This window comes from Brachypodium distachyon, chromosome 1 (assembly GCF_000005505.3).
Source record: "Brachypodium distachyon strain Bd21 chromosome 1, Brachypodium_distachyon_v3.0, whole genome shotgun sequence".
In the NCBI taxonomy this organism is placed as follows: domain Eukaryota; kingdom Viridiplantae; phylum Streptophyta; class Magnoliopsida; order Poales; family Poaceae; genus Brachypodium; species Brachypodium distachyon.
Window position 1 is genome coordinate 10,716,275 of NC_016131.3, and position 18,588 is coordinate 10,734,862.

General features: G+C 40.7%; 1 protein-coding gene and 2 non-coding genes across 3 annotated transcripts; all 3 read left to right on the plus strand.

The window, feature by feature from the left end:
• Positions 1-854: 854 nt before the first annotated feature.
• LOC112270289 lies at positions 855-1,000 on the plus strand. Its single transcript, XR_002962684.1, has one exon. It is a non-coding gene; the product is annotated as a small nucleolar RNA F1/F2/snoR5a (small nucleolar RNA).
• A 6,630-nt stretch (positions 1,001-7,630) lies between these two features.
• LOC100831004 (single myb histone 6-like) lies at positions 7,631-16,316 on the plus strand. The gene is given in 9 exon segments (XM_024457807.1): positions 7,631-7,987; positions 10,417-10,624; positions 10,778-10,811; positions 10,814-10,985; positions 11,121-11,205; positions 12,201-12,284; positions 12,982-13,207; positions 13,210-13,310; positions 15,573-16,316. Coding segments are annotated over 8 exon segments (867 nt in total). The 5' UTR covers positions 7,631-7,987; positions 10,417-10,474; the 3' UTR covers positions 15,588-16,316.
• A 1,695-nt stretch (positions 16,317-18,011) lies between these two features.
• Positions 18,012-18,085, plus strand: TRNAV-CAC. Its single transcript has one exon. It is a non-coding gene; the product is annotated as a tRNA-Val (tRNA).
• The last annotated feature ends 503 nt before the right edge of the window (positions 18,086-18,588 follow it).

An 18,588-nucleotide genomic window follows, 5' to 3' on the forward strand; every position in this document is an offset into this window, starting at 1 on the left:
GAGTTTTCCAATAATAATTCAACGATATCTTTTTTGTGTCACAAAAAACTCATATAACTAATGTAATTTCTTTGTAAAGTTTGACATAAAATTCCGTACGGGACTTAAATACCCGGACGGAAGGAGTATCATGCAAGAAAACCATTTTTTTTGAGAGAGAGCATGTCGTTCTCTATGCAATTTATTTTTCCCAGGGGAAACTGATTTTTTGGGGCCCCCGAGGGAAACTGATTTCCCAACTTGAGGTGCTTCTTAGGCCCAAAACACTTCTGTTATAGCCCGGCCCACTGGTTCGACGAGGTCCCCGTGCGAACCAAACCCTAGACGCGGCAGCCTATAAATTGAACCCCGGGTACCGCCGCCGAAAACACAAGCACAGCTCGACGAAAGAAGTACTAAAAGGATTCTCTTCTTATTGCCGTTTTTCTTCTTCTTCTTTATCTGAGTTGTTTCTTGGTCGATCCATCTTCATGGGGGTTTGAAATGAGGAATCTCAATCCATAACCAAATCTCTGCATCTTCAGATGATGAGAAACTACATGCACTACCATCTGATCTCCCCCTCATCGTTGATTCTTCCCTTTTTGTTTGTCTGGTGGTGTTTGCGTTGGATTTCTTCGTTTTCCTTTTGATGCTTTGAGCGGTTGCAATCGGTGATGAAGTCGTTTAATTGTGCTGAGTTCCTCTGTGATTATCTCACAACACTAATCACCATCTTTCGGCTGAGAGGTTGCAACTATTTCTAATCTACGTCTGTCGATTTGTTTTGGTCAAAATTGCGGTTCCTCTGTTTTTGTTGCTATTAATGTTAGTATATAGTATCTGTAATGAATAAGGAGTTTAGAAGACGAAAGGAATGCCATGTGGTATCTGATGCTTGGTCTTCTTCAATGGCCTTGTTTCTCGTTAGATTGGCAGAAAGCGAGAAGGAAACGGGTTTTTGCGACACTGGCTGCTCTCGTAAGATGGGCTTCCTGTTACTATACCCCCGTTTACATCTATTATTGGTCACATATTTTCTTGTATTTCTCCGAGATCTACACGATCAAATAGTGGAATTGTATACAAGATCTCATTTTTGCTTACTGATTCATGATAGATCTGTTCTGTGCCAAGCTTTAAAGATCAATTAGTATGCATGAACAAGATGATCTTAGGCACCCGCCAGACGGGGTGACAGATAATTTTATTTACAACCCGTTAATACCGTTTGTGGGAAATCAGAGAACCAGGACACTTTCCTATCATTGTCAAACTCCAGCAGATTTCGACTGCCAACGTTGTTTAGTTAAACAATTGATGAAGGAATACGTAGTTAAACCATTGTTCAGGCAAATTGTGCCTCAAGAGTCAACAAGAACAAAATAACGCAAGCTCACTTGCACACCAGATCAATATGTCGCTCGCTGGGGTCGGTGGAGCAGCTAACCTCGGATCTGTGGACAGGAACAGTGGAGTTGGAGCCTTGTACGAGGGGATTGATTGCACATTTGCACTAGATCGATAAGTCGAGGAAGGCTGTTAGCTGTTCTAGCCACGAGGAACTCGCGCGAAGCATCCATGGAAGGATAGAAGACTACCGCAGTTTTCGACTGCTGCGTTAGTAACACTAGAAGCAAATTTGAAACTGATAAATGTTGCTTGCATGGCAAATTTGGCATTTGATAAGCTGGGAATTCCCTTTCTTTAGGAATTAGATATATACTCATACGTTCCATAACTTTTGTTTCAAGTTTGCCTAAAAATTTATGTTCCTAAAAAGCGTTTTTGACCTGGAGGGAGTAGATTAGAATCGGAAAGCAAAATGCAAAGATAATTGGAACGTCATTGCCAAATGCTACTGGTAGTTCTCTAAGACGAGTTAACTGTCTTTTCCAGTTGGGCAGTTTTGTTCACTAGTACAGTGGACAATAATATTTGCTTCTCTGGTTACCTGTTCTTCGGATGCAAACTGGTCAAGAGTTTGTGATGGCATCCCAATCCATAACAATTGTCTCCTCTGCAAGTTGATAAAACCAAAACGTAAGATGACTTATCTTTTAATTTACTACAGAGCTACTGATCAGTAAACTCGTCAGTGTAATCTGTAATGCCAATTGGGATAATGCTTCAGGAGGCAAACTCCGGCTTAGGCTAGCGTTCCTCCAGATTCAGATGGCGTCTTCAGGTGTGACAGCCGTGAAAAAGAGTCGGAGCGTGACATGCTGGTCTATGGGTTAATAGAATTGAGAAACTACCCATATCATTTAGAGTCATCTTTTTTTAACTTATTACCTAACAACCCTGCCAATTAAAAGTGCTTGGCTACGAACAATTTTGGGACGGGTGGCCTCCTCGAAAGTTTTGTGGAACGTGAGGATAAAGTGTGATAATGTGTTGGAAAGACTAATATTGATGTGATGTTACACTGAGTCCTCTAATGATTCTGCATTTTGACTCAAGCCAACCAAAGATAATATTCGTGTAATTTTGTGAAAGCCATTGAAAATTCGTATAAATTTCAAAAAAATCATTACAATTTCAATGTGAGGAGTTGTGCTACAGTGCTACGTATTGCCTACCAACACACAATAACACATCTCTGCTTTTAAAATTCTGCTAAAATTGAGAGCTGCTTGGCGTACAACATATTTAGTACAATAGTTATCATCAGCAGTGATTACAAGAACCAGCGGTAGCACAGCCCTGGATTACAACATCGTACAAAGATCGGATGGGAAAACATCGTATGTGAGGTAATTCCGGCTAAAATAGTACCATGTGTCAAGAAAAGGGCCAATTATGCAGGGAACAACAGTCCCACCTTTTCTATCTCTTTGTGGCAATACCCATAATAAAATGCACATTTTGTATCTTAAGGTGTGGATAAAATTGAGACATACAGTTTTATGTAGATGTAACAATACTACATAGGTGAACCAAACACTTAAAATTTGCTTTCTGTAGCATACATCCTGTAACAATACTACACAAAATTTCAGATTGTTCTATAAATATTTGTTAGTGCTAACACTTATTGATATCACAATAAGTCATACTACCACTCTAATTAGCGGAACCAACACTAATTACATGTACTCATGGGCAGGCCACAATGCAACATTACAATTATGTGGCGAGAGAGTACAGTGTCTGTGTAAACATGTCTATATGGACCTGTGTCAAGTGTTTGTGTGCAGATTAACATTTGTGCAGCTCCCGTGAGAACGAAGTGTACTTGCAAAGTGTACGATTTATTTTATGCCTGGTCACAAATTTATTGTACAAAAATAACATTGCAGAATGTATTTTTATTGGAATTCAATGATATTGCATTTATATAACAGGATCCATGTATTATTGAATTCGTAGTTGGTCAAAACATGGACTTTTTTTTGAGCTTTTCAAAACATGGACTTGGATAATCAAAATATGCCCTGCATTTTTCAATTGAGATTATCAAGCAGAGAAGAATATATAAATCCATACCGAGTGGAGTATTATTAGTCTTAAACTAAAGATACTTTACCACGCAGCAAACGTGGTTAGCTATCTTCAAAATTTGACTAATTATAAAAAAAAACTAAAGGTACTTTGTGACATAAGAAAACAAATGCTCAGTGCGTAGAAAAATACGGTACTCCCTCCGATTCATAAAAAGTATCATTCACTTAGTACAAATTTTTCACTAACTTAGTACAAAATGAGCGACACTTTTTATGGATCGGAGAAAGTAGCTAACAATCTTACCCTGCCCTGATAATGTTTACCACTGGAAATAAATTGAACTTTAAGTTGACAATTTTACGACGATGGACAGTAGAAAAATAAATATATGAATGGCCCATTATTTTACTAATAAAGTATGTTTGGTGACTTTATTCAAACTTTAAGCTCCGCAAATTTAATCCGCCGTAGTCAGTGACTTCCTCCACTAGGCTGGGAGAGACACTGCACATTGTATCTTCATTTAGCACCACAATTCTTATACCACTAGCAACATGTATTCATTTAGCGACGTCCTCCTGCTTTGAACTTCACAAATCAGTCTATGTGTTACATAGGACATAGGTCATGGTCTGAGTAGCCAAAGAGCCACCTCCCTTTCCAACCCTAGACACCTCTTCTCCTCCTCAATTCTAGCCTTCACCCTCCTCTTCCCCGTTGTGGAGGATGTTGTGACCAAAAGCCTCGCGTTGAATGGTGGCGACGAGGTCCCTCTCTGATTCCATTGTGGTGACCGACTAATATTGAAGATGGCATACACCTTCACCGTTGTTGGAGGATGGCTCGGTTTCGTCCTCACGGTGGACAGACGATAGGGACCTTTTGCGCTCTTCCATCGTTGCGGCTGACCAAAGACATCAATCACTTCCCGAGACGATGACCCTGTTAATGGTCTCAGGGTGTTGTGGTGGTGAGATCGACACCACATCTACCTATTAGCATTCAACCAGTTTCACGTGCTCCTCTGCAGCCAACGGTAAAGGAGAACTCCAAGGTTTGTTATAGCCTTCTTCGCCTAGTTCCAACAACATTGCCGGATGTGTGTCGCTACCTTCTTGAAAATAATGTCTTGATACCTTGATTGCTACCGAAGTATTTTTTTGTTGTCCGTGCTAGGTTGTAAGAGCGATACGTCGTAGTGCACATAGATGACACGTTCTTCTACATTAGCCCCTGCCTGATATTTCTTTGTCTTTTATGTTGTTTGGTCTCGAGTTGATTGTATAAAATATAAGAGTGTGCATCTCATGGTATAGAAAGACTAGGATGATAACCCGTAATGGTCTAAAAAGGTTGTTCATGCTTGAAGTGTCATGCACGTGCAACACAACATCTACTTTTTTGTTATGTTTTAATTCTAAGTTTGTTTGGAAAAACTGTACATTTTTTTACTTGATTTTCTAGAACGTTTCCACACTGCATTTTTATATTTTTTAAAATATGTTGGTCGGGAGATCCTTTGGACCATGTTACTTGGTGTATTTGGCCTTGGCACATTGTTCTTGCCTTTACAATTCACAAACCCTAGGAAAAGTGAGAAAGAGAAACCAAGAACAGGTAATCTCCCCAATTTCCTCTTTGCAGGTAGCTGTCCTTGCTCGTCTGCCCTGTCCTCGGATCATGACCCTCATGCCAACCAAGCTTGCTCAATGCCAGCCGCCGGCCGCCAAGGTAATATCTTGTTGACGATCCTCGCAACAAATTTTTAATTCCTCGAATTGGAACCACTCGTGCGATCCCTCGTATCCGTCCTTTCTCCCCGCCCCCACCCACCCAACACATTCCGGCTTCATCGACGCTACCTGGGCTCTTTTTTCTTTTTCTTGGGATAGCATCTTCTTCCGAGTCCCGATCAATCGCATTTATGCTGATACAATTCTTGGCTGGGAACCCCGAGGTAAGGATCTGTATAAGCATCGTAGTTCTTGGTCACGATTAATGGGTCTTTGGAAGTGGCAAGTGGATAAACCCTCTGCGTGCTATTTTCTGTACTGAGTTTTGATGTGTCAAAACTGCGATTGTAATTATTATATCCAGGTTAGCTGTTTTAGACCAAACTGCAAAAGCAAGCATCTTGGAGTATTCACTGGGATTGCGATGTGAATGTGGTTTTGGGGACACATCGTGCTGTGTATGAACATGGTTTTGTGTGGAATATAGGTCACAACATTACTGTGTTGCACTTTCCGACCCCGTATTTGTTCCAATTTTTTCTTGGCAGTATCAGTTTCTGTAAGGTTCTATCTTTTGAAACGGTTCTATCATCTGAAGCTATATTACATCAAATGTATGAATTTTTGCTGTCCAGCATTGATTTTTTGTATTTCAAGTTTCAACATTCTTTTGACATGTCAGTTTGATCAAATTTTAGCCATGAAGTAAATTTTCTCAGTGACACTGGTGTGCTAGGAAATCCAATCACATTGCACAATATATATGACTTAGGGCCTGATTGGATGGTCGTTTTCGGCCCGTATACCGGTGTAAATTACGGAGGCCACAAAAGATACTTCAAAGCCCAGAATCGCGATTGATTCGTCATCGTCGTTTCCCTTTCCCCCCGGTTTCGGCCCGAAATGACGAAAACTGTTACGGACCTAAGGGCATCTCCAACGGTGAGCCCTCATTTGTCCTCCCCATTTGTCCATCTGAGGGGTCTTTGGGCAAATCGGGGTAAACAAAATATCAAGTTATCCAATGGTAACCCATTTATCTCTTTATGAGTCTATGACATGTGGGACAAGAAGACAAGTGGACAATGTTTGGACGCGTTTTGCACAAATGGGTCCCCGAATTTGGGGAAAAAATGAGGGATGTGGACCACCTTTGGACAAATGGTGGTTCCCATTGGATCGTGTATTTTGCTCATGAACCTCATATGTGGACAGACTAGTACAGTGCCCGTGCGTTGCCACAGCCTCTTAAACATATGCATATAAAAATTCACGTTTATACAAAACACAACAACATAATTGGACATTCAATGAAAATGAACGAAATATTTGGTGTTAATCCAAGTGTTATTTATTTCCTAATGTACGGTCAAGTGTGACATGCGTGTTGTCTGCACAACGGTGTTTTATTTCCCACATGCGTGTTGTCTACACAACGGTGTTTTATTTCCCACTTGTATTTAATCAAAGGTTCATACGGACCTAGTACAAAACACAATTGAAATAAATCATATACACTCTAGCCTAAAACAAATACTTTGCTCGTCCATTCTACTTACATATTGATGTCAAAATCATTTTTATTAATTATGAGTAGTAATTAATGTATCAACCTGAAATCTAAATCAGTGCTGTAAAAATTCATTTTCATCAAATTATGCACATGTGTATCCATTAGAATATTTCCAAAAAATTTATCAAAGGTACCAGGTTTCAGATATTCTACGCCTTTTTTCTTGGGTTGCGGACGATTGGAAGGGATGAGGAGAGGAGGTATCAGACGCCCATCGCGGGGTCGCACAACTTCGCCAGCGGCATCTTCGCGGCGGGGCTGTCGGAGCTTGCACAGGCCACCAGCTCAAGGGCATCCTCGTCTTCCACTTGGTGCTCAGCCTGGCGAAAGATCCCTCGCTGATTTCCACCCCTAACCCCAAGCCCCCAACGCGCATCCCTCTTCATCTCCCCCTCCGCCTCTGGCGGCGTCCCGCGTTCCCCCGTCTTCTACGCCGACGTGCGGGGGCTCTCCTCCCTGGCGCTCTCCCTCGCACCGCAAACAGCAGCTCGGGCCTGATGCTAGTAGCCATGGCCACGGACATGGCACCCAGTCCACGCCGCCCGCTGGCCGTGCTGGCGTCAAAAGAAGGTCACGGAGAACGCGTTGGTGCATTGTATGAGGAACCGCGTGACGGTGGATAGCGCCGGTCAGCCGTGGACCTCTCTGCTCGTCTCTTGCACGGGAATCTGATCCAGTGCCGGCCCGTATCGAGAGTAGTCACTGGAGAGAGGTGCAGCGCGGGCAGTTGAGTCGGCGGCAGCGGCCCAGGAGGGCAGCCATGTGGGAATAAGACTATAGGAGAATGAAGGTTCGATGGAGTGCGAGGAGACACGAAAAATCAGGACATGCACGAAAATTGATGCATGACACGACGAAGAAAACCTTGCTGCTTTTATTACCATGAATAGATTTGGACAAAACGGGGGGATTCTGGGGTTCCTTGAGATGTCCTAAGGAGGCCCGGAAAAATTTCTTCGTGAAGTCCCGTTCAGAAAGAAGCGAGGAGAAGGGCGACCGCGGGGTGCGAGAACCCTATAAACCTGCCGCCGGCGCGAGGCGAGGTGGGATCTGTCGACTGGAGACCCCGAGGAGGCGTCAGCGAGGCAACACGAAGCCTCGGGAGGCGGCGGTGAGGAGACGCAAGGCTTTCGGCGCCTTTGCCAGACGCGAGGCTTCAGCAACGACGGGAACCAGCTCTCCAAAGACCACGCTGCCGCTCGGACTCTCCGCAACCGAATCCTCCAGGCCCTTGCTCTCCTCCGGTGGCAAGCAGGTACATCTTCCCATCCTGCACTTGTTTCTTTTTCTACTGGCAAAGATTACCAATGTCCAACCACTGTTGCCTACACCACACATCTTAAGATATTCTCCAATCAAGCAAGATGTACTAGTCCCACATAGTTTTTTTACATGCATTTGTTAGTTGTTACCCATAAGATCAATGATGTGAATGGAGGTTATTTCAAGCATATATAATTGGATTATATCATACTACCTTTGCTCTCTTTGTAATCAGACATGATATGATAGATTATATTATCCAAATATAGATCTAGGTGCTTGCAGAAAATTGGTAGCTTTCTAACACTGTCAAAGAGTGTTGCCCATCGTGTTGATCGTTTTATATCCAGATGTAGCAGCATAGTAAGATGGTAGCCTTCTAACACTAGGAACATGAAATTGGATGAAACAAATGATCTTTTTAACATTCCTAAAGTACTAGGTGTATATGCAGTGCTTGCAGAAAAATGTGGTTGGGAATCGATTCCTGTTAACTAGGTGTAAACTAGCTGGCCTTCTCCTTGTCCAATTTCAGTACATTCTCCGTGCTTGTATTGCATCTCCTATATTAGTAATAAATAATTGTTGTATGGTTGCTCTTATTCTATCATGTTTGTCTAATTTTATTGCTGCTTGTGCTGCTCCTGGTATGCTGCTGCTGTATGGTTGTTCTTATACTAGCCTCTTATTGTTGCCCTATTTTGTCATTTAGGCCTTTATGAGTTATTTGGAAATGGATATTTCTGATTCTGATGAGGAAGAAGAAGAAGAAATGATGTTTTTAGTTTTTCCGGCATTATACCTACTCTCCAAGAAAACTAAAATTCCAATGAATACATCCATTCTCACGGGTCCAAAGTATATCCAAGAGTTACTTGATGGTCACCCAACTAGATGCTATGATGTTTTAAGAATGGAGTCAAACATTTTCCAAGGACTTGCCGATTATCTCAGATCTAAAAATCTTTTGCAAAATTCAAGAGAAGTTAGCGTTGAAGAACAGCTAGGAATGCTGATGTATATGATGTCACGAAATGCTAGCTACCGTACATTAGCTGATAGATTTCAGCGCAGCCCGGAAACAATCTTTAGACATGTCAATGCATTTATTTATGCAATCACATCATTGGCGACCGACTTTGTCAAGTCCCCATCAATGGATCCTCTTTGCAAAATATCATCTTGTTTCAAGGCCTTCCTAGCCAAACGGAAGTTTTCGACCTAAAAAAAAACCCTGTATAACAGCGGGTTTTCGTGGGGGCAAGTATAATACACCTGGGAATGTTTCCGCCAGTATATATATACATACTTCCCAAGCGGGGCCTTAGGGTGTGATCATAAATCATAATCCAGACCAGTCATTTAGATACTAGTCACATTTCCATTTTTGATGAGGAATGAGCCATATAATTATGATATCCATCACTTTCTGCTAAGATATTTGCTCAATTTGACTAGTAATCAATCAGAAACTCAAGCTGTTAGGAAGGAATTGTACTTCACCAATACTTCGTGATATTTGGACGTGTTTTAGGATGCTGTCAGAGTTTCAGGTAAAACTATGGATGGTGGAGCAAATTCTAGCTTTATGAAATGCCAGTGTTCTTATTCTTCTTTTTTCCCTTTGGTGCTCTTAGCACACCTTTTACATTTATCAGCACCAAGGGACCAACATGGTTACGTCTTGCATTTTCAATTGATATTCCTTGTGGTTTGTTTGAGACCCTTAGGCGCTTGTTGTCATTAACATAGCAGTGAAATTTCTCATCAATATATAAACTGAGTTTTCTATATATACATATATAATGGAAGGGCAAGTCTCCCACCCACCAATCATACACTGCACATGGCCATAATTATCAAACTATGGTTACAAGCTTATCCAGAGATGCATCGAAGTTGCCACATGTTGTAGCTCGTCAACTATATCTGAGGAGTTTGAGGTTGTCTGTATAAACCCTAATTTGCTGCTTTGTTTGACCATATTGTAAGGACAATTTTTTGTTTAGTATCAAAGTATCACCCTGACTCAAATTTGTATCACTAAGTAAATCATGGGCTGTATTTAACAATGAATGAATAGAAGATCTTTGATGTCAACAGCAAAATATTATTTAAACAACTCTAAATTTTCCCAGATTTTGCATGGTGCTTCATCCTTCCCCCATTGTTTGGTATTATTATAAACCTAGTTTCTTGCTTTAACTAAGAACGGACGGATGTAACACGTTTATTTCCTCTTCTTATTTCTGTTGGGTATTTTCTGCACATGTTGGATTTTGGGGAAGGTATGAGCTATCGTTATTTAGGAGATAGAATATTCAGTGTTTGCAGTGGGTAGCGACTAAATGCAATTCAGCACTGGTCATTTATGGTTGTTTGTTCTGCAAGCATTTACAATATTCTGATGAACAAATTCAGGTTAGAAGGTGCACATTCATGTTCGTATTGTATTTGACGGAGGAGATTGGGCATAAGCATGGGAGCTCCAAAACATAGGTGGACTTCAGAGGAAGAAGCTGCTCTCAGAGCTGGGATAGCAAAGCATGGAGTGGGAAGTTGGCAGGTGATACTGAGAGATCCAGAATTTAGCTCCATCTTGCGCTACCGCTCGAATGTTGACCTGAAGGTTAGAACTACTTGCGCTTGATACCACTTTTCTTGAGGTCACTTACTTCTACAAGGGCCATTGCAAAATTCCTGTTCTTATGAATCATGCAATCTTCGATGTTAAATCCCAAATTCATTTGCAGTTATTAATGTGCATGCCCTTTTCTCCTAGGACAAGTGGCGCAACATCAACACATTTTTTACGGTTTTGGTTCTTTGGAGAAGGGAAGGGCTGCCACAAAGAAGAACCGAGCTACTCCTAAGAACAGTGACCACTCAATGGCAATCAGGACAGTTGCATCTAATGGTGATGAACAGCCTATATCATCAGTGTGTAGTGAAGTGTGGAACAGTTTACAACCAAAAAAATCTCGTTGGAGGTAGTTAGATGTGTCTAATACTCTAATTCATAAATCCTTATATTATTTAGTACCCCCCTCATAGTGCTGTCCAAGAAAAAACAAGATATTATGGATGCTCCACTGTAGTTTTACTACTTCATAACTTTCCTGCAGGCTAAATGATATCATATTGAAGTCTGTAAAAAATTTGAATGAGCCTACAGGATCACACAGAACTACCATTGCTAATTACATAGAGGTTTGCATCCTTGTTCTATTTTCGTTTCGTTTCTACCACTACAGGTATATATTTTCTGATCTGTCTACAAATGTACTTTCTTATTGTCTATCTTCTTGCTTATCTCCTGTTCACATTCTTTCACGGAAATGCTTACAATTTTCTAATTTCCACTTTTGTCCATTTCTATTTAGTCAGCCCAAGGTTTTACTTAGCATGAGAGCTTCTCATATATGGATTCAGTATTTTGACTTCACCAAAACTCTGAACCATTTGAGAGTTCACGGAGAGGCGTTGGTTTCCATGGATTAGTTCCACGAAGAGAGAGAACAGATATTTTCATTGAATGATGTGTGTGCCTGAAATGAAATCCTAAGCAAAAACAGTGTTTTACCAAAAGCAAAAGACTATGCCTAGCCTGATTCCACTATCTAAATGAGGATAATCCCACAATAAAGTTAGTGTGGGACCTAGATATCCTGCATTTGTTTTTGTGCAGTCTACTGCCGTTACTCCCTTTCACCTGCTGGCTGCCCCATCCAGGGTTTGGAAACATGCCAGAACTGATCAGTAAACCAGAACTAGACTGCTTATGGTTCTCTGAACCTTCTCCCTGTTACCTGTATCCCCACCCACTCCACCCCACTCTCTTTCATCACATTTTCTACTAAAATATGGTCATTAGTAATAATTTCAAATTTTCTTTTTTGTGGGGAGCCAATTTCAAATTTCCAACTCTGACAGAAAAAAATAAAGTTGGAATTTGATATGCAGCATGAGCAGGATCAGTTCTTTGGCTGGAGATCGGCCAAAAAATAACCTGAATGATTATGGGTTTGTAGATCCTAGGTTCTGCTGCTGATCCATCTTCTTCTTGTTGAATTGTTGCGCCCTTTTTGTTGCCTTGTTGATCTGAAATGGTTGCTCCTTTTTGCTAATAAAAATCTTGTAGAGATTTGTTACACTTCCTCTTATTTGCTTTCATGTGATCACTTTCTTAACCCGGTTCCATATAGGAGCAATATCGTCCATCTGATGATTTTGATCACATATTATCTGCAAAACTGAAGGACTTGATCACCAGTGGAAAACTTATAAAGGTAGTCCAATTTTAATTTGTAACTGATTATTTATGTTTTTTCAGAGGAAATTAATGTAATACAGCATTGAACTATTGATGATTGAAGCGATACTACTTAGTGACCCCACATGGAGTAATGTTCAAGTAATTACTTGCATACAGTCTGCCTCATGCAAAATCTTTAGAAGCCTAATTTCATTCAACTGAACAGTCGGCACTGACAGCCTATCATATTTGCTAAAGCAGAATACAGGATTTTTCCACCAATATTTGCCATGTTTTGGCACAATTGCATATGCATGTATGCCAAAAGATGCATACATGTATTTAACTGTGCACCATACTCTATTAGACTGCTACTACAATACCAAACATGTACTACAATATCTCGTTCTGTTTCATGTTCAATCTCATTGGTCTGCCAAGTGTGTGATTTATTTGTACTAAATACTGGAAAGTCTTATTAATCCTAGTTTTTAGTTAATGCCTTTTGTTGTTCATGACATATCCTTTATTGTTTAATTTTTTATTTATTTTTTAACCGGCCAGGAGCTGCCTTGTTCTAGACTGCAGTTATCTGGGAATGTGAAGTAGCTTTGACCATGAGAAATTGAGAATACTGTTTCTTATCTATGCTCTAGACACAGTTACCCATAAAAAGAGTACTGAGTATAGATTACAGGCCATTTTAGCATGCCTCTCTATTAATATTACAGGTGAATCGGAAATACAGGATTGCACCTGCACTGTACTCTGAGGAACGAAATCCCAAAATACTGCTGCTAGAAGACGTACGAAGGGAACCCCTGAGAATAGGGAACGATGATAGTAAAGACCTCACAAAATATCAAGTTAATGCTGAATTGGCGCATATGTTAACCATGACTGCAGAAGAGGCTGCATCCACTGCTGCTCGTGCAGTTATAGAGGCAGAGGCTGAAGCAGTGCAAGAGAAGCAGAGGCGGCAGAAGCAGATGCTCTAGTTGCACAAGCTTTTGCTGAAGCAGCATTGTTGACATTAAAGAACAGAAATGTTCCAGAACTGGTAATAGCCCTAATATTTGAATTATCTAGTTATGTCCGATTGTTTTTCTTTCACATGTAAAAAATGTTTCATAATCTCTTAGTAACCGATTAGTTATCCCTGGTTAGTAAAAATGCCAAATTGATAATCTTTTTATAAAATCATTTGCTCACAAAGTGAAGATTCTGACTTTCTGAAGGTGACTTTATCTAAGGTGTCGACAAAACAATGGTTCCAACTCACCTTTTATTTTTATTTGCACTTCCTCGTGCATGATACTCAAGTAAAACCATATTATCTTGATCACAGTTATTGTCTAGAATTTGTAGCTTGTAACTTTGGATGAGTGAAAATTGGCACGAATGAAGTCCTCATAGAAAGGGGTGCAGCGTTTTGGCTCCCGGGAGGGGAGCATGAAAATAATAGTCCAGAGTGTTAAAAATTCTGAATGTTTCTACGCACATATAACTATATAATCTTGTGTCCTTTGTATGCATGTAAATTTTTATGGAAAAAGGACCAATTTTGTGCCCTACACAAAAATGGCAAATCCGTGCTCTAAAAAGCAATTTTTAAAGCAGTAAATTTGCCTTTTTACACAGGACTCAAATCTTATATTTCTTTTTCCATAAAAAAACTTAAAATGTACATACATGTAGAAGCCATGGACATGTAGATCTGTAAATTGTTTCAAATTTTTTTTGACGCTCGGAATGTTGTTAGTTTTACCCGAGAGCACGTGCTCCTGGACACCACTTTGAATTTCCTTCATAGAAAACGCTTTCATCATTTTGCAAATACAATAATATAATTAATTTTCGAAGTGGTGCCTTATTGAATCTCAGAAGTGTCACCTTTCCTCATTGGACACATTTTTGAAGAATTATATATCGATAACCTTTCTCAAGTTTGCCGGAATGATTTTCACTATGTAACCAAGTGGGAACCAATCGAAACACCATGTGGAATAGTGCTTGACTACTTGTCGCCAATTGGTTCTTTGTTTTATTGCTCATGTGTGGATAATTTGAGCTCAATAGAATCCCTATTCTATTTAGTAGAGTTAAGAAGCTCCCCCAGTTTGGAATCCTTCTCGACCTATATATGATCAACCAGCAGGTTCTGCATTGTGAAATTTCTGCTGTGTCAATAAGGATAACAACTTGCTTGGGACAAAAGGCTTAGTTGTTGTTGTTGTTGTTGTTGTTGTTGTTGCTGTTGTCAATAAGGATAACAACAGATTCAGATAGTTGTCAAATGAACCCCCTTTATGTTTCACCTTTTTTTTTTTGAGGGAAAGACTGTAGGGGATAACCCCTAAACTATATTGTGAGCACCAGGATTTGAACCCTGATGGGTGAAGTCATGCACCCACAACTACACCTCAGGAACTACACCACCAAACCAAGAGGTGTTTCTCCCTTTCAACTTTTCTTCAGTGATAACTATTTTTAAGGACAACCATTTGTGTGCAAAATGACCCACATGTTCCATTACTCCCTATGAATGAAACCTGCCTTTCGTAAACAAAATAAATGAAACCTGCCATTCGGAAATTTAATGTAGACCATATGCATGGAGTATTTTCTAGTTGAATCTTTCTCACCATGTTTAGATCTCAAGAAAAAACATCCAGTGAAAGGACTGTTAGGAAAAGCAAACTCTTTTGTAAGTAGTCTTTTGCTCGAATGGTTGTGAACTTCTCATTTCAGAGTTCCTAGAAAACCTGAGCATACAAATCCATATTTGAAGGATGTACTACCACAAACAAGGGATAAGTGCTTGCATTACGACTTCCATCATAAAAACATGAAGCACAATTTAAATCTGCTTATTTCTGCTTCTGCCTTTTCACATTGGTTTTTATCTGTCAGAACCTGTTTTGTTATGTTGTCTCTTTTTTTTTTCTCGAAGACACGGAGCGGTGTGTCATTTTCGTTAAGGAGACGCAAAGAAGCGTAAGTACAACCGGCAAGCTGGAACAAAAGTGAATAACAAAACAGAAGGCAAAGAACAGCAAAAACAGAAACTGTACAGAGGCCGGGGCCGGGCACCATTGAATAGATAGATCAGAACAAACGTCGTTCTTTATTTGACCATTTTACTAGGCTAGCATATTAATTTTTAGCACGAAATCTTTACTAGGAAAATGTATTAATTTTTAACATCAAAGCTCTTTCAGGCGAAGGTAATATTAGATTAAAGTGCATTCCTTTCGAACAGAAATAACCAGTGCGATTCACATCTCCATTGAATTCTAACTCCCTTCATGTTAGTGTGCAGATGGTTCAAGCTTGACGCTACTCTGATGAGCTCCAGTCCCGCACTGTCCGGAATGACCTTATATACTTTTCTCTCTATGTGCGTACATGCTTACTGCAGTGGATTAAAACAGCAGTTGCCCCTCATGTTTCACCTACTTATGTTCCTGGAACCATGTGAGCCACAATGCACCAAAAACAATGCCCCCTCTCCTACCAATTCATACCAGTTGCAGCATCAGAACTCAATGAGAAACACTGCATTTTCTGTGAACGACCACAACACCGTGGAGACGTCACGTTGGATGCCCTAAGTCCATCGATGTGATGTTTGATACTCAAGGTTTCGTGGTGGAACCAAATAAACAGTTGGGAGAGTAAGATCCATTTGACTTTCAGGTGGTGGTAGATTCATACAGGCTGGAACGGGTATTGCCCTGTCTTCCGTTTTCTTCCTTTCGGTTGGGAAGGCGCAAGGCGTGTTTGGACTGCAAATCTGATTGGGCATGTGATGATATAGATCTTGCTTTCTGGTACAAAATGATAGGACGTCAATCTGTTTGGTGTTTCCCCGCTTCATGCAGGGTTTCCGGCTTTAATTTTTTTGGAATAATCTTCTGGGTTATAGCTAGGTTTGTGAATTGTGATGTCATTAGGGACTCACATGGTAAAATATGGTACAGTATTTAGTTTCCCTGCTTCTTGCAGGGTTTCCCGCAAAGTTTGTTTTTTGTCCCTTAGACGAAATTTCATACTGTTTTTTTCATCCTTCAACTTTCAGAACCGAGCACATTTCGTCCTTCAACTTTCAAAACCGAACACATTCCATCCCTGGCCTGATCCAAAGCGGTGTTTTTTATTCACGTGTCATGGTTTTCGTAGGAGTAGGAAGCCGCCACCGGACAGGGCCAGTTGCGCAGCGGCGTTAACAATCAAATGTAACGAATTCCCTGGCGATTCAATCAAGCATCCGGGATGAGGCATTGCAGAGGGAAACGGAACAGGGGGTACTCACCAGTCCTGAGGAGGGGCAGGATCAGAGGAGCTCCGCCTCCGCGGGAACTCTTTTCCAGTTGCCGTGCCAAAAATTCGTGGACGGTTTCTGAAAAAGAATAAAGCCAAATAGAGCCCATCAGTGAGTTTAGGCCCAGCAGCATATAACGCCCATTCTCCACGCTGTATCGGCTGACTCGTTCACACAAGAGGACAATCAGAGCGACCGCAACTCGGTTTTCTAAACACAACAATCTCCCATCAAGAAAAGTGTGTTTCTTCGTATCATCCAAAGTCTCCAGATGCAGTCGAAGGTTCCAATTGCCATTTTCAGCACATACTCGAGTCTTTGTTTTCGACCAGGCTGTTTGGCGCGTGCCGTTAAATTGCAGGATGCATGAGACGCTTTGCTACATATTTGTTTCTTTGGTTGATTTTTGTATCTCCGGTTGTTACCTTGACTTTGCAATAAAATAGCCATGTTGTCGCTTTGATGCAGAGGCCGGAAACTTTCCCTTTTTGAAAAAATAGAAGACTTGAACCTTTGTGCATCCTAAAAATAAACATGGTTCCGGCGTGAGAACAAAATGCAAAATGCACTTACTCCAGGCAAAATCTTGTCAGCAATGGCAGTGTTAATATTGTATGCATAAACTGAGAAACTAGTACTCTCTCTCCCTCCGTTTCATAATTCTCGTCTTAAATTTGACAAAAATAGTTATCTATTTATAAAAAATGTCTAGATACATGTAATATTTGGACAAGAATTATGAAACGGACGAAGCACGCTCTAACGACAGCCAGGCGGCCACGAACTACTCCGATGCATGTACCGTAAAACTTACTCTCCCATGCTTCAACAACAATTTTCTCGCGTGTACATATGCGCGCGTTCTCGATCGAGGAGTTAGTGATTGGATTGGAAGGCTCAATCAATTGATCGATTCATCGATCCCACGTGATCCGAGGAATTAGTACTAGACTCATCCTCCTGAACTAGCTGTACCTTTAACCAAGCGTATCAGCCACCTAACGGCCTTACCCACCGTCAAGGTTGAAGACTATATGCATTAGAGATACTAATGAATGGAGTACTAATTTAGTTCGTTGGATAAGTACACACGACTTGAACAGATTAATTTTCGGTGCATATCAACCTGGGCACATGGCATCCTCGCAGAAGAGACGCCGGAACAGAAGGGGTTCATCGGTTCATGCGAGACGTGACGGCAATTTTGGACATGCTCGATCCCGTATTCATTACTCTACGTCTGTACGTACTCCTCCCCGTCTCTCGAAAATGTGAAATCTCGGTGCTCTCAATCGTCACGCTGCTGTTGGACTTTCCTGGAGGAGGAGTATTTCTAGTTCCTTTGCGTAATTCATACAACTGCGGTTAAATTAAGTTTCGCGCGATGGTCTGCTATGAACAGGTTTAAATTAGCACTTATAAGTAATTTGTCAAGATGTCTGGGTGGTGTAGTTGGTTATCACGTTAGTCTCACACACTAAAGGTCCCCAGTTCGAACCTGGGCTCAGACAAGTAATTTTTTTACTATCAATTTTGTTATTCGATTTCTTAACAAAAGTATGTCTTTTTTTGCATTTTTCCACTCAAGAAAAATTTCTTGACATCCAGCGCCGCTTTTTGTTACCAATCCATCTTTCATTCCATGGACCACACAGATCTCCTCCTAACGTACAATATAAAAAATGTTAATCTCTTCGTTTCATAATTTTTGTCGAAATATTACATATATGTAGACACTTTTTAAAAATAGATACATCCAATTTTAGATAAATTTGAGACAAGAATTATGCAACGGAGGGAGTATTATTCTTAAGCATGCGTGTCATGTGCAATTTTACTTTGCAGCCAGGTGCTTCCCTGAAGAACGGAAAGCAATAAATCATGTACTCCTTCCGTCCCGAATTAACTGTCGTGGATTTGTATAAGAAATCAAGGTATTCGAGCGACAACCTGTCTTACTCATAATCTTCTTCTTTTCTGCAGGTACTTCCTCCCTTTCATAATTTTTGTCTCA